The 16285-nt window shown below is 51.1% G+C and overlaps 1 protein-coding gene across 3 annotated transcripts in view; it reads left to right on the top strand.

Annotated features, from left to right (window-relative positions):
• Positions 1-16285, top strand: part of pcnt (pericentrin) — a 55490-nt gene that overhangs the window by 31070 nt on the left and 8135 nt on the right. For 2 of the 3 annotated variants that reach the window (XM_062527216.1, XM_062527214.1), the window contains 19 exons: positions 1576-1808; positions 2511-2627; positions 3163-3183; positions 4203-4439; positions 5483-5650; positions 6320-6472; positions 6916-7083; positions 7527-8633; positions 9695-9865; positions 10201-10857; positions 11187-11271; positions 11608-11780; positions 12013-12201; positions 12490-12663; positions 13523-13718; positions 13961-14141; positions 14348-14450; positions 14755-15213; positions 15622-15882. In XM_062527216.1, the coding sequence (XP_062383200.1) occupies positions 1576-1808; positions 2511-2627; positions 3163-3183; positions 4203-4439; positions 5483-5650; positions 6320-6472; positions 6916-7083; positions 7527-8633; positions 9695-9865; positions 10201-10857; positions 11187-11271; positions 11608-11780; positions 12013-12201; positions 12490-12663; positions 13523-13718; positions 13961-14141; positions 14348-14450; positions 14755-15213; positions 15622-15882 (4853 nt within the window). The remainder of the gene's footprint in view (positions 1-1575; positions 1809-2510; positions 2628-3162; positions 3184-4202; positions 4440-5482; positions 5651-6319; positions 6473-6915; positions 7084-7526; positions 8634-9694; positions 9866-10200; positions 10858-11186; positions 11272-11607; positions 11781-12012; positions 12202-12489; positions 12664-13522; positions 13719-13960; positions 14142-14347; positions 14451-14754; positions 15214-15621; positions 15883-16285) is intronic. The other variant, XM_062527215.1, reaches the window with a different exon arrangement.

Below are 16285 nucleotides of genomic sequence, written 5' to 3'. Positions count from 1 at the left end.
GACCATAGGTGATTAGAAAAATAGATAGACTTAGGCCGTGTCCGTGAAGTTATCATCATTTTCATTTTATTTGGTCCATTCTGTGGATATGTTGAGCATGAGGTGTCCTGTCGATTTATAATGTTAGTCATGTTTTGTCCTGAGTATACGAAGTGGAAAATCATTGCATGCACTGATTATACATTGTGCGCGTGATGTGTATTTGTCAGGTGTTACTGTAGCACTGGTTGTGATGGTGATCAGTACTGTAACAGATGTAGTTGCCGTGGTGATCAGTACTGTAACAGATTTAGGTGCCGTGGTTTGTGTGATGTGTTGCGGATGCTGAGCTGTGTGTTCTCCTGCTCTGTAGGCTGTGAGGAGAACCCTGTCGGGGACCCAGGTTCGTTTTGTGTGTGTGTGTTTGTTCTGGGCTTGAAGTGACGTGTCTTCATCCCATCAGCTTATTTTTTTTAAAATCATGGATTGACTTTAACTGCCCTCATGCAAGACCCTGTCATGGTTTTTATTTGAGACAAGTCGATTGATTGGTTTGCGTTGTTTCCGAATGCAGTGATAAACCCCAAATGTTTGATTTGCAGTCTAATGTATTCGTACTTTGAGTGAGTACCTTGTGTGTGTTGCTGTCCCTATATTCCGCATCAGTGTCCTTAGTGAGCAAGTGGAGGTGAATGGTGCCCCCTGCAGGTGAACATCAGCATTTCTGTTGCTCCTGTGGTCTCTAGAGTTTGTGCTTGCATGCATCTCTGTGTGCAGTGGGCTGAAAGGTTATGTCTCAAATGAGATTCCCTTGGAGTGTGTGCGTGTCTGTGTTTTGTGTGCATCTTCTGTCCTCTGCATCTCCTTAATGTGTGCTCTTGAGAATAGCTCCGTTGTCTTTTAACTGCAAAAAGTCTCTTTGACTGTACCCCTTCAGTGCAGACCTGCTAAAAGCCTTTACTGATTAACAAATGACATTCCTAAAACCCTCTCTTGGTTTGGTGTGGACAAACCATAGACTGTATATATATACAGTCTATGGGACAAACCTCTATGCTAGGATCACTGGACGAAATGCTGTTTATATACAGTACGCCCTCAGCAACCGATGTGCGGTTGAGGTATAGTCTGTGTATTGATACTGGTCCTCTTATCCATTCTTCCATTGAGCGCGTTTACATGCACATTAAAAAACTGAATATTATCGGGTTTGTATAGTTATCTGGTTATTCAAGTGCTCATGTAAACGGATTAAACCGATATTCATTATCAGTTTACTGCTGATCATTGCCAGTCATTTTTTAGTGTGCATGTAAACGTGCCCATTGTTCCACTCCTGTGGAACAGTTTAGTGAAAATGGAGCTCTTCCATCCTATTCATGGGTTTCATCAGGTCTCTTTCCACAGGTGGATAAAATCAAGCACCTTGATTATCAATTCAGACTGCATGGTGCTTGATTTAACACACCCATGGAAAGGGGCCTGATGAAACCCATGAACAGAAAATCCAGTTTTTTAACCGTTTTTACATGACGTGGGTGTCTGACCATGCTTCTGACCACTGACCTGTCCACCTCCGGTCCTGGCGGCGTGCAGGTCTTCTGGAGGAGACGCAGCGGCTGGCGCAGGAGCGTCTGGACGTGCAGCGGCAGGCGGAGAAGGACCGCAGCGGGCTGGGCTCACGGCTGCGCACGCTGGAGGCCACGCTGGAGGAGCAGGAGAGCCGCGAGGCCGAGCTGGAGCAGCAGAGGCGCGCACACACCGAGGACCTGCAGCAGCACATCCACGCCCTGGAGAAGCAGCTCAAGCACCACCGCCAGTTCATAGACGTCAGTACACACACACACAAACACACACACACACACACACACACACACACACACCTGCAGCAGCACATCCACGCCCTGGAGAAGCAGCTCAAGCACCACCGCCAGTTCATAGACGTCAGTACACACACACACACACACACACACACACACACACACACACCTGCAGCAGCACATCCACGCCCTGGAGAAGCAGCTCAAGCACCACCGCCAGTTCATAGACGTCAGTGGACACACACACACACACACACACACACACACACACACACACACACACACACACACACACACACACACACACACACACACACACACACACACACACACCTGCAGCAGCACATCCACGCCCTGGAGAAACCGCTCAAGCACCACCGCCAGTTCATAGATGTCAGCACACACACACACACACACACACACACGCACACACACACACACCTGCAGCAGCACATCCACGCCCTGGAGAAACCGCTCAAGCACCACCGCCAGTTCATAGATGTCAGCACACACACACACACACACTCAGGAATAGACTTGCATACATACACTATATTTTCTAATTAGCAGAGCATGAGCTGCATTATATTGTGTTCTGGTTATATTATGGATTTCAAACGCATGAGTTTTGTCTTTCCCTTGTGTTTTATGTCTGAAATGAGTGTCCATGTGACCCGTGTGCTGTGTGTGCTGTGTTGTGTTGTGCTGCAGGAGCAAGCAGTGGAGCGTGAGCACGAGAGAGACGAGTTCCAGCAGGAGATCAAGAACCTGGAGGCCCAGCTGAAGCTGCCCACCAAAGGGGGCGCCATAGACACTAAGGGCCAAAGAGTATGCCTTACCCTCTATACCTCACTCACATTATACATACACACACACACACACACACACACACACACACACACACACACACACTGCCAATGACACGCTCACTTTATTACTCTCCTCCCTCTCACCCGCTCTCTCTTTCTCTCTCTCACCCACTCTCACTCTCTCTCTCACACATGCATATGCATATACAGTACATACTGTACACAGTCATTCACACACACTGTTTCAGTCAACAAAGCTGGATTGGCAGGTATTGGTTATGGATGGTAGTCAATGAAGCTTGTAGTGCATTGAATGCAACTTGATGATTAACACAACATGGTGAAACCATGATATGGTCATGCTTGCTTCCCAAGTTTTACCATTTTTATTTGTGCTTGTTTTTGCTACGTTGTCCAAGATGTTTTGCCCTTACTTGCTTGATTTTCTATTTTTCCCCAAGATGTTTTGCCCTTTTTGTGCTTGGTATTTGATTCTCCCATGTCTAAGATTTGTTTGTCATGTCTCTGCCCCCATCCTTAACCGAATGTTCTAGATAGAGGAGTTGGTTGCTCAGGTATGGTATACTCACTTCAGCATCCTCCCCTGCTCCCTCTACACGCTTCTGCATGCATGACCTTCTGCTGTAGTGTACCTCTCGTCCTGACCACACACACACACACACACACACACACACACACACACACACACACACACACACACACACACACACACACACACACACGTACACACACACACACGTACACACTTTGGTCAACTGTTGTTGATTTTGTGCTATACAGATACATTGACACACACACACACACACACACTTGCTTGTTCCGTTTGTTCTTTGATTTGTAGTAATAAGGAACGGTTTGCCTAACCTGTTGGCTAGTGTTGTCTGTCTGTGGGTCTCTTTAGTTGTTGTGTCTGAAGTAGACCCTGTCTCGTCTGTTTAAGTGTGTAGAGTAGTTGTGGTGGCCCGTAGCATGTTGGCATGGCTCCTCAGCATGGCTTGTAGCCCGCAGTGTTTGTGCTCTTGTATCTGAAACTGATGCTGCTTCTTACAGCTTTGGAACCACAGTTTGACTTTGAGAATCGCAAATTTTATTCAACGTGACCCTATTAAGTTCTCTTAACCATAATATCTGTGTAGTACAATTTATTTTTCAAATCATCTTTTGCATGTCAAACTCTATTTCCAAAGCTGCATAAGAATTTTTTTTTTCCATTATTCCTAATTAATCGTCTGAATAAATGTCATTGAATATATCTGGCCTGTAAACAACATGGCTGCCGTCTGGTGTACCTCCTCCAAAGATCTCTAAAAAAGAAGATTCCAATCCTTTGGGGACCAATAGTAACGGCCAACTAGCTTTAACTTTGAATGGAATTCTATGGGATACCATGACCAAACAAAACCGCTTCTGGTCCCCCTGCCAAGACTGAGCGATTGTTTTTGTTTTGAATGGAATCCTGTGGGATACTGTAGACCCAAGCTAAAGCTAGTTAGCCGTTGCGTGTTTGTCAATGGGAAATTGGGTACGGCTGCCATCTCTCCCTCCTAGAACATCTCTGCTCTCCCCTCCTCAGGCGGAGAACCTGCAGGCCATCATCCGTGACCGGATGGAGGACTACAGCGTGCTGCAGCTGGCCAAAGAGCAGGCCCAGCACGACGTGGACGAGCGCAACGACGAGATCGACAAGCTGACCGGCCGCATCCGCGAGCTGGAGCAGGCGCTGCTGACCAGCGCTGAGGCCGGCCGAGCGGTCACCCAGCTGGAGCAGGAGCTGCAGCGCGCACGCAAGAACCACCAGGACCTCCTACAGGTGAGGAGAGCAACCTCATCCAGCACCACACACACACACACACACATACTCACTCAGAGAGAGAGACACACACGCGCACAGTTTGGAGCTGCAAAGGGTCACACATACACAAAATAGAAAAACTCACAGCTGCAATACCTCATGTTGGTGTGGATCATTTGCATGTATTTGTGTGGGATTTTGTGCTTGTTGCCTGGATTTGTGTGTGCGTGTGTACGCCCACAATGTTTGAACAGGAGCTGCTGTATACTACTGACAGTACCGCTCCCTTACAAAATCTTGCAATGTGGAGTTTGGAAAAGTACAAGCATATAGGAGTTGTGCAGTACTACACACACACGCACACACAGAGCAGAAGTGGGAGTTGGAGAGTGCTAGGAACAGCCCGTGATGGCCAAAAATACCTGCTGAGTGTGGCATGAAGTGCCCTCTCCCACACAGCAGTGCAGGGCTCTGTGTTGGTGTGCAGTGGAGGCGCTGCCTGCGTACCTGTTAGTAGAGCAGCCTGAAGTGGCCCACCCACACTCCAACCCATCACGCCCAGCACCTCCCTGACCCCAGCCCTGCTGCCAACCACACGCTCGCTACAGCTCTCCACTTTAGCTCTCTCTCTCTCTCTCTCTCTCTCCCTCTCTCTCTCTCTCCCTTTTCTCCCTCTCAGTCACTCACTCTTTCTCTCACAGAGTCTTTGTTTCTTTTTTCTCACTCACACTCACGCACACACGCATACCGTTGTGGAGAACAAACTCCAGAAGACCTTCACTGATATGACTGATGTGGAAGTACAGTATTCCCCTTGCTGCAGAGAACAAAGGGGGAGGAAAATCGATATGGAACAAAAGACTACAGTACCTCAGAACACTCCATGCACCAAAACCCTGCCTCAGTAACAGGCTTTAGGGCTGAATAGGGCCTCCAGAGGCCCACACTGACTGTAAAGATCTCAAGATGTATCTGTGTGTGTGTTTCTGGGTATGCACATGTGAATGTCTGTGTGTTTGCACTGGTGTAAGTAAAAACTGTGTGTGTGTGTTTGTTCACAGGACAAGGAGGCCCTACAACAGCAGCAGTATGCCAACAAGCTGCAGATCTCTGCCCTGCAGTCGAAGCTGGACGAGACGAAACACCGTCTGCCCGACAACACCGCTGACCACGAGCTGCGCCAGGAGCTGGACACCGCCGTACAGGAGCTAGAGAACAAAGACCAGCAGGTGTGTGTGGCGGCAGCAGAGAATGCACTGATTTTTCTAGTGGTTTCACCACACACCTTTCTTTTTGCGTTTCTGTTCCGAACTAAACATCTCTTCAGTTTCACAAGTCAAGTAACACAAATAGACCGCTAATTATTTGTACCCCATTTTTTTTTTTTTTTATGTACAGTTATCTGTACTTTTGTGTGTATTCATTGTTGAGCTTTCCAAATACACTACAGTCTGTTGAGAAAGCTCATACAGTCAGTGATGCGTAGGCAACTGGCACAGAGTTAAATCAGGGCCATATATAGACTCTTATCTCTGTCTCTCGATGTGGCTCATTGGAGTTGAATAGGCTGCTAGTGCCATCTAGTGGTCATGATGTGAAGTGCAACCCCTTAGCCCAGGTCTTCCAGCCTGTGGAGTGGAATTTAGACCCAGTGAGTACTTAGGCGCTGTGGTTGTTAACTTCATTAGTCTGGCCTGACGCCCACATATACTAAGCCTAGTAATTTACAGTGCCGGGAAAGGGCTTACTGTTCAAGAGGTGTTAATCTTAAATCCTTCAGGCCTGCCGCTGCCAGGATGAATATTAAGAGGCTAGCTGTACTTGAAATGTTAGCTGCACTTTTTGTGTGTGTGTGTTATGTCATTTATGTGTGTGTGTGTGTGTGACGTGTGCGTCAGGTGGAGGACCTGCTGGCCCGTGTGGAGGACGTCCAGGCCGAGCTGGAGCTCCGGCAGGAGGAGGTGCAGCAGCTGAGTCTGCAGCTGGAGCTCCACACCAGAGAGCACCAGGCCCGCGAACAGCAACTGCAGGACGCCCTCACTGAGCTACAGGTGTGTGTGTGTGTGTGTGTGTCCATTTGGAGATGCTGACGTCATTTCTGTCTATAACCATCATTATTGTACTGAATATGGAAGAATAGAATAATACAAAGCATTCTGTCCGGTTATATCTGAACAGACCTGTAAATCTGTTTCCTCAAATGTTCAAATCCTGTGGTAAGATCCCAATAAAGGCATTTGAGTGGCAGGAAGTGGCTGTGTGTACTGTACTGTAGCTTGTGTGGATGTGCATGTGAATTTTGATTGGTATAGAAGCTGTAGTATGTATTGAAATGTATTGCACAGCAGTTCAGTTCAGTTGAACTTTATTATCCCAAAGGGAATCTTGCAGTCAGGTACACATAAATAGCACAAAGATGCAGAGAGACACAAGATGGGGGGGGGGGGGGGGAATAGGGGAAAGCATTAATCATCTATGCTTGCCCTGTGCTCAGGACATGGTGAGTGATCTGCGCAGGAATCAGGAGGCGCAGGAGGAGCAGCAGGAGGAGGCGCTACAGCTCCCCGCTGCGCTCCTGGAGGAGAAGAACCAGGAGATCGACCACCTCAACCAGCAGCTGCTCCGTCTGCAGCAGGAGCTGGACCTCACCAGAGACAACAGGGTGAGGGAGCACCCATTAATTAATCAATTAACAATTAACCCCTTAATCACTCATCACCTCATCATCCTGGGAGATTTGATCTGTTCAGCATCCCAGTTGTGACTCACTTTGTGTATGAGCATGTTTGGCTGATAGTATTGGAGAAGTAGCTATTCATCTCGTATTCTTACATTGCATTCTAAGCACTATTCTTGCATTGTTATTGCATGTTATATTGCAGTATAATGTATTTGATATTTCTCGCTTGACCAGATTATGTTTATGACGAGACTATTAAGTAACTTGATTTTTATCTCTTGTGTTAAGCACCCTTCGCATGCTATGGGACATAGTTTGAAGTGTGTTGTGTATGTTAGTGCATTGCACACTGTATTGCTGTGCGTTGCTCGTCCCTGATGACTGGGTCTCATGTCTGACGCTGTGGCCGCTCCCGCCCTCCTCAGGCGGCCGAGGAGAAGCAGGCGGAGATCGAGGAGCTGCAGGCTCAGGTGGAGCGTCTCCGCGGCGACCAGGAGCGCGTGCGCGAGGCCCAGGAGCAGGAGGTGGAGCAGCTGCACGAGGTCATCCAGCGGCTGCAGTCGGAGCTGGCGCAGCTCGCCCCCGACGCCCACGAGCTCAGCGACCCGCAGGCCGAGAGCAGCGAGCCCGAGAGCGCCGGATCAGGGTCCGGCACCGCCGCCGCCGCCAGCCCCGAGTCCACCGACCTCTCGTGGCACGCGGGCCCGAGGGTCAAGGGTCGCCGCGCCCAGGCCAGAGTCCTCGCCATGGGGCAGGAGGAGAGCCTGTGCCACGAGCTGGCCAATCACAGCCTCCAGGCGTCCCGCCAGCGCCTCCGCAAGCTCCGCCAGGACCTGGAGGAGGCGGCCGGCGAGAAGGAGGCGCTGCAGCGGCTGCTCCTCAGCCAGGAGGAGGAGTACGGCCAGCAGGTGCAGACGCTGGGCGCCAGCCTGAAGGAGGAGCGCCGGCGGCTGGCCGAGGGGCAGAGGGAGGCCCTGGAGCTCCGCGAGCGGCTGGAGGAGAGGGAGGCTCAGGTGGAGCGGCTGGAGGCCCGGGCGAGAGAGCTGGAGGACGGGGAGAGGGAGCACGTGGCCTCCCTGGCCCAGATGGAGGTCCGGGTGAAGGAGGCTGAGCGGAGGAGAGACGAGGCCCTGAGGGAGCTGGAGGAGGTTGGAGGAGAGGCCCAGCAGCGGCTAGGTCAAGCCCAGGGTGTGAGCTCTCCGACAGGGGGGAAGCAGGAGCTGAAAGCCCTGGTGCTGGAGCTCCAGAGGAGCGAGCAGGAGAGTAGGACCGCCGCCGAGAAACTGAGGGCAAAGGTTGCCAAGCTGGAGGAGCAGGTCCAGGAGGGAAGGTCAAAGGTCTCCACCCTCGAGACGAGCAAGAAGGAGCTGAACGTGGAGCGCCAGGCCCTGAGACAGCGCGAGGGCCGCCTCCAAGAGGAAATCGAGAAGCTCCGGGAGGAAGTGATGTCGAAGAGCTGCCTGGTAGAGGAGCTGAACGACCAGCTGGAGGATCGTGTCAGCCAGACCGAGGAAACCCAGAAAGAAGTGCTGGTGAGATGCCCCGTACGCACACATGAGCTCAGCAGGCAGCAGCACCCTTCAACTATAACCTTTGAGTCACTTGATAACAGAAAAATGTATCCAAGTTACTTCAAAGTTAGTTGAAACCCTTCCCTCTGCAATGTATTTTGAGATGTATAAATCATTACCTTTTTCTAGTTCATTTAGTTGTTCATTTGTTTATTTATGGTGACCAAGACAGACGTTATGACTGGCTCTGGCTGCCTCCCCACTGTGGTCTGTGTTGAGCCAGCTGTGGTCTAATTGCCTGCAGACGGCAGCATACAACGTTTCCACCGAAGAAACGCCTCACTGACAGAAGAGAAGGAAGAAAGGGCGAGTGAGGGGAGAAAAAGAAAGAGAGAGAGGGGAAGGAAAAAACCCAAACTGCTAGAGTAGTAGGCGTGGTCAGAGCAGACGCCCGTGAGCTGGCAGACGTCTCGAGTCTGACTCACACAGGAACCAAACTACTCAAAGAGGAACAGCTCGAGTTTGTACTTCGCAAAACTCTGCCACTTCTGACTTTCGGTTTGTTTTGCAGCAAACATTCTTTGACTTTTTATTGAACTTTTCCTGTGCCTAGGAGTGAGGATTTGAAGGTTTATTTTAGTCGTCCAGCACAGGGTTGTCCCGTAAGTGAGTTGAAGGAATGAAAACGCTCATGCAGAGCTGTTTTTAATTAGAGCTTTAGTGCAGCATATCTGTTGAGGCTTTAAAGTAAACCGATCTCAACTGCCTTTTCTCTTTGTGGAAAAGGCCTGACCTTCACTAAAAATAAACAGAGGAGCTTAGAAGCGACCCATTTCAGAATCTTCTGGACGAGGACTGTAGCCGACATTGCTATTATTAAAAGCTCGATCAGAGGAGACTGCACAGAATAACAGAGAAAAACGGCGTTAGCTGCTAGGAGTAGCAGGAGCCGTTCTTAACTTCTGATTCTGGATCAGTTCTCCCAGTGTTGTTTGTTTTTGTTTTTGTGTTTGTCTTTTTTGTAAGAGCCAGTAAAAGCGGTGCCCTGAGGCTGATCCCTGAACTGTTGTTTGTCTTTGCAGACGTGCGCGGAGGAGACTTTGGCCAAGGCGGACGCAGCCCTGAGGGAGCGCGAGCGTCAGCTCAACCAGCTGAGGGCCGAGCACGATGCCCTCAGGGCAGAGCTCGCCGCTGTAAAGGAGGGACTCAGCTCCAGCACCGAGCGCGCCGAGAAGCTACAAGAGGAAGGACAGGTGGGTGTGTGTGTGTGTGTGTGTGTGTGTGTGTGTTTACACATGTTAATGAGCGGGTGTGTCGAGGCAGTGGCTTCAGTGGCATGTTGGTATCTTGTATAGGCATGCATTTAGAGAGTGTATTACACATAGGGGGGTTACTGAGTTACTGATCTGCATAACATTTACATTTAGTTTTTATATCGGAAACCCCCCTAATGTTGTTCAGTACCATTATTCAGTATGGTCAGATATCTGGAGTTGTGGTATAACCCTCTGTTTGGTTGTGTGTTTAGCTTAGCATGTAGACTTGCTGATTCCCCGTGCTCACCCTGTGCTTGTGTGCGTGCCCTCAGACTAAGGACCGCGCGCTAGCGGACCTCGAGGTGTACAACTCGCGCCTGAAGTCGGAGCTGCGCAGCCTGCAGGAGGACCTGGCCGTGCAGGAGGAGGAGCTGGCCTTCCAGCAGCGCGAGCTGGAGCAGCTCCGTCAGCGCTGCAGCCCCCCCGAGCGCCCCCGTCCACCCCCCCAGCTCGTCTCCTCCACCACCTCCCCCATCCGACACCCCCACCCCCACCCTCACGCTCAGCACCAGCACCATCAGCACCATCAGTACCATCAGTACCATCAGCACCAGCGTCCGAGCTTCGTGTCGTCGGTGGACGCCTCGTCCCTCTGCTCCCCAGAGCTGCTCCGCCGGCCGGACGCCAGCATGGAGGAGCGCGGCGCCGTGCACCTGCACGCCATCTCCCACCTGTCGGAGCTCAGCGGCCTGCAGCCGGGCGCCTCGCGCCTCCACCTGCTGCACAGCGCAGGCCACGGAGGAAGAGGAGGAGGAGGAGGAGGAGGAGGAGGGTCGAGCTGCTCGTCACCCTCGCATTCCATCAGCATGCCCGCGGAGCCGGACACTGAGGCCGAGCGGCGGGTGGTCAGCAGCGGTAGCCTCCGCTCACCCAACTCGCTCTGCGCCTCCGATAACCTCTCCATGCTCGACTCGCTGGACGCAGACAAGGTGAGGGGTGGACACACACACACACACACCTAGGTCACCATCACCACACGAGACACCAAATAATAACAGTTGTTATTGCAAGGACACATTGCACTGTATTTATGGTACATGGACCTTGATCTGGTTATCCCAAAGGCTTGACTTTGAAGGGGAGAGCCTGTGTGTAGCATTTCATTTCAAAAGTGGGAACGAACGCTCCTGATGTTACCTTTTGGATTGTCGTCCACTCATTTTGTCCCACCGCCAGTTTCCGTGCTTTGTCAGGTGTCTTGTAGATGATTGTTGTGTAATCCATTACGGTTTAACTGCATGTGGTTTGTGTGTTGCAGCTGGACCATCTGTCCCTGACCCCGTCCATGCGCTCCACGTCCCCCGGCTCGGCCCCAGAGTGGGTCAGCGACGGCTACGGCAGCAGTGAGTGCCCCTTTACTCAGATTCCATCAGACGCTCACTAGCCTCATTTCACAACTGGTAGCCACGGCTTATACACTGATTTTTGCAACATTTCTTCAGCTATGAGGTTAATACACGCAGGCAGTTAGTATGGTATTAGTATGCTTTTGTTTGTTTGTTTAACTTGCATAAAACACTGTCCTGCGGCTTGTGCACAATGTGGCTAATACACAGGAAATTACTGTAGGTTATTGTTAACCAAATGAACGCTGGTATTCACTTGTCCAACGTTGGATAATGGTATTGAGGTGGTGATTTGTGGCAGACTGTGTTTCTAACGTGTGTGTGTGTGCGTAGATGTGAGTTCAGACCTGGGCGCTCGGCTCAAGTTGGAGCTGGAGAACACGGAGCGTCTGGATGCCCAGTTTGTGGAGTACCTGCGTTACCGTGGCATCACTCCCGCAGATAATGCTGACAGTGCAGCGGGAAGCATGAACCATAACGATGAGCTGCTGTCACCTGAACTACAGGTAACACACACACACACACACACACACACACACACACTGATGTGTGAGCAAAGCAGCTTAGTTTGAGCTCTTTCAAGGACTGGAGAAATATGGGACACTTTGACCCTGGGGGTGTTTTTGTGGTTTTGTGGATTGTTCTGGAAATGGGTCGGAATTAGTCTTGGGCAGTTCCTTTCTCTCAGCATTAACCGTGTTTGTGTGTGTGTGTGTGTGTGTGTGTGTGTGGTCGCAGACACTACTGAAGAGAGTGTATCAGGAGAGCTGCCGGGTACTCTCCCTCTCCCGACGCCCCGCCCCATCCGGCCAGACAGCCTCTGATTCGTCCCCGCCACCATCATGGCAGCAGGAGAGGCGGGCCTTGCAGGAGACCGTTCTGTCACTCAGAGAGCTGCTCTGCAGGATGGCCGACAGGGAGCCAAAGGTGAGTGACAGCCCAAGGCACCAATCAACACTTTTCTTAACCACATCCCAGCCAAAATACGCAGTATTGTGCTACATGATGGTACTCCACCATCCTTCAATGAAGAACTCTTTCTCCCCATGAAGGCGAGCACATCCTAGTCAAATTAGCAGGCTATCAGTTCTTCCAGTTTCACTATTTGGTCATGTTGAGATACTACATTTGTACTACCATTGTACATTTGAATATTTTACGGGTAACACATGTTTGCATATGCTTATTGTGTGTGTGTGTGTGTGTGTGTGTCAGTCGACGGACAGCGATGCGGACTGGCGTCAGGAGCTGCTGCAGGCCGTGAGGAGTGTGTTTGACGGCGAGAGGGTGTGGCTGCACACAGAACTGCAGGCGCTGCTCTCCCACTCACACACACCCCACGACCACACACCCCTCATCAGCCACATGGAGAAGCTGCTCAGCAGACAGGTGAGAAACACACACACACACACACGTGCCTCCAGCAGACGGCTCTTAAAGACCCTTTCTACAGAAAGACGGATGCATTGTTTCCACTTCCCCTCCTGTTTTTACAGTTGTTTGTGTTACTATTTGTTTTCTTTTTTCCTATATTTTTTCTGTACATTTATACCCATGCCCTGGCCCTAATCTAATGGTAAAGTGAGTGGAATTCATCCAAAGTGACAGGGTGACTATTCCTGAGGCAGCAAAGCAACATCTGTTCCATTGCTCCCCATAAGAAGTTGTGTACCTAATTCTGAGTTGCACATTTCCTGTGGATTAGCCACATTGTGTATAAACTGCAGTCCAGCTTCAGAAAGGAAAACTCCTGCCATATAATGGTTCTACCTGTGCACTTAACACAGTCGATTTCATTTATTAGATGAGCTACCTGTGTGAAGAGTTGTGTTAATTAGTTAGTTAAATGAATGGTTGGAACACAAATGTGGCTGGACTTTTACACCTCTTAAGACATTGTTTTATGCAAGTTAAGAAAAACAAAGCCATATAGCTTATTAACTGCCCCCGTGTATTAACCTCATAGCTGAAGAAACGTAAAATCATTTGTTCATTTCTAGTGGATAGTTCCGGTCCTTGATTATGATTGGCTGAAATCATGCCCATGTTCGATGCCACTGGAAAACCCAACATAAACATACACCTTGCCCGCCTTGCATTCTATAGTAATGCACTACCAAAACTTACACAGAACTTAGAGCAGTTGAATCTCGATGTTGCAAAACACACACAACCATGCACAACCTCGGGCTAATATTTGGGAAATTGCAATATAGCTAATCTTCTCCCTGCCCTCTCCCCATCTCAGGAGGAGCAGCAGAAGCGCTCTCTGGAACAGCTGCTGGGTGCTGACCGGCGCAGCCTGCAGTCGGAGGTGCAGAGGCTACAGACACAGCTGCACACATGCAGCAGCCAGAGCCAGGAGCAGCTGCAGCAGCTACAGGCCGCACTCACAGCCGCACAGGAGGAGGGGATGCAGAGACAGCAACACCTGCGCAAACAAGGTGAGAGACACGCGCGCGCGCACTCACTGCTCACTCAAGCTTTCCGCATCAGTAATATCTGCACAAACTGTGTGAGGAGCTCAAACAATGTGAGGAATACACACACACACACACACACACACGCACGCTGTAATGCAGGAGAAGGGCACACCACAAACATCTAATTAAATTACAACTCCTAATGCAAAACATGAGCATGCATTAAATGACTGTGTGTGTGTGTGTTGTCTGTGTGTGTGCAGTGGAACAGCTTGAGGCGCAGCTGCCGCAAGCGCAGGCACTGTGTGAAGACCTGCGTAGGCAACTGCAGCGCGAACAGGAAGTGACCTCACAGCTGCGTGCTGACCTGGAGGAAACCAGCCTGCAGCTCCACGGCGCCACCAAGAGCCAGGAGGAGCTCCAGACAGAGCTCGGAGTGCTCAGGTACACACACACACTCACACACACACCTCATGCTTCATACTGTATGTGTCCACCCTGCCATGGCCATACTGATCAAATTATCACACGTTCCTCCAGACACACTGTCTGAGTATTAATAAGTATATAATATTGAAGGAGAAAAAAGAATCCACTCTTCTATAGAAAAAACGTCTTCATATTTAATAAAGACTGTGTGTGTGTTTCAGGCTGCGGCTGGAGGCTGAGGAGGAGGAGCATAAATCCTGTAAGGAGGCTGTGGAGCGTGAGCAGGCCAGAGCCCAGGAGCTCCAGGAACAGCTCCAGCAAGAGGTACACACGCACACACGCACACGCACACACACACACACACACACACACACACACACACACACACACACACACACACACACACACACACAGGAATACACCTTTATACCCACACCTTTATACATACACGCACCTTTACACACAGAAATATACAGTATGTGCACTACACACACACAGCACACACACCGTTACACACACACTGATGTACACAAACACATCCGTACATGTAGGCCAAAGACTTCAAGTGATGGTGGGTGCATGGTGAGCTGCATATTTGTAACTCCTGCTACTTCTCTCTCCCTCCCAGTCTCTGTCCCAGTCTCTGCGCTCCACGGTGGAGGAGCAGCAGTCCTCTCGGCTCGCCCAGCTGAGCGCCAGCCTGGAGCAGGAGCGCGCCACCGCCTCCAACCTGCGGGGGGAGCTGCGCATCGAGCGCTCGCGCTGCGAGGCCCTGCTCGCCCAGGAGTGCCAGCGCACGCAGCAGGCGGCGCGGCGGGCCGAGGAGGAGCGGGCGCGCGCCAACGGGCTGGCCGAGGCGCTGTCCAGGCAGGGCCAGGAGCACGCGCGGCGCCTGGAGGAGGAGGCGCGCCGGCAGGAGGCGGCCGCCGCCCACGACCGGGCCTTCATCGCCGAGCTGCGCGTCCAGCTGCAGCAGGAGAGGAGTCGCCAGCAGCACATGGAGGCGGAGGTGGCGGCGGCAGCCACCGCAGCGGCTCACAGGAGGCTGGAGGAGGAGCAGACACACACGCTGGAGAAGCAGCAACAGGTGTGTGTGTGTGTGTGGGTGTGTGTGTGTGTGTGTGTGTGTGTGTGTAGAGAGTGAGGTGGGACAGGTTCAGGCGTGTGGGCATGGAGATTGAAGTGGATGAAAGTCCTGACATGAATTTAGTTACAGTTCTAGATTTCTGGTAGTATGTGGGTTTGGGTTGCCAGGCTACCTCTCCACCCTTCATGAAGTGAATAGAGTCTGGTCACTCACTTTTGGGATTCCTTCTCAACACTCGCATCGCGGCGGGCGTAGACTTTTGACTTCATTGGTCCAGCCTAACCAATCACATTGATCAGGGATTCATAACATTGCTTTCGGAAAACCACTGAATGCTTTGATCCAAAACCTGTCTGTGCTGCTCAGTAAATATATATGTGTGCGTGTGTGTGTGTGTGTGTCCTGCAGCGTAACAGCGAGGAGTGTGTGCGTCTGCGCGGGGAGCTGCATCAGCTGCAGGCCCAGCGGGAGGAGGTGAGCAGGCTGCTCCAGGAGGAGCGCGGGCGGGCGCGGACGCTGCAGCAGGAGCAGGAGGCGCTGAGGGCCCAGGTGAGCGCCCTGAAGGAGCGGGAGGTGCAGCGCGAGGAGCAGTGGGAGCGCCAGAGGAGCAGGGAGCGCCAGGAGCAGGCCGACCGGGAACGCCGCCACGAGAGGAACAACCAGAAACTGGTCAGCAGTGTGTGTGTGTGTGTGTGTGTGTGTGTGTGTGTGTGTGTGTGTTAGGGATGTTAACCGGTGACTGTTTGACCGATGGTTGACCGTATCCACGTTAGCCGATCAAAGTTGTCGCTGGTCGGTTAAAAAAAAAAAAAAAACGATCTCTAAATTAGGCTATTATTATAGACAGTGGACTAAACGCTACTACAGCTAGCCATCTCATTCCAAGGTCTTTTTTGCGTGAAGTTAACAAATTATCCCTCACACTCAATTTGTAATAACTCGCCTGCTTGTAGGCTACTTAATAAACCAATAAAAACATTCGCACGCATGCCTTGGCCGGTGCGTCTTTTGCAATCTGGAGGTGCCCGTTTTATCCATTGTTTTTTATCGTGTTGCAGCAACTTTCCGCATA

The sequence above is a fragment of the Sardina pilchardus genome, chromosome 23 (genome assembly GCF_963854185.1).
Source record: "Sardina pilchardus chromosome 23, fSarPil1.1, whole genome shotgun sequence".
Classification (NCBI taxonomy): Eukaryota; Metazoa; Chordata; class Actinopteri; order Clupeiformes; family Clupeidae; genus Sardina; species Sardina pilchardus.
The sequence above is the reverse complement of the archived record's forward strand: the minus strand, read 5'-3'. Positions and strand labels throughout refer to the sequence as shown.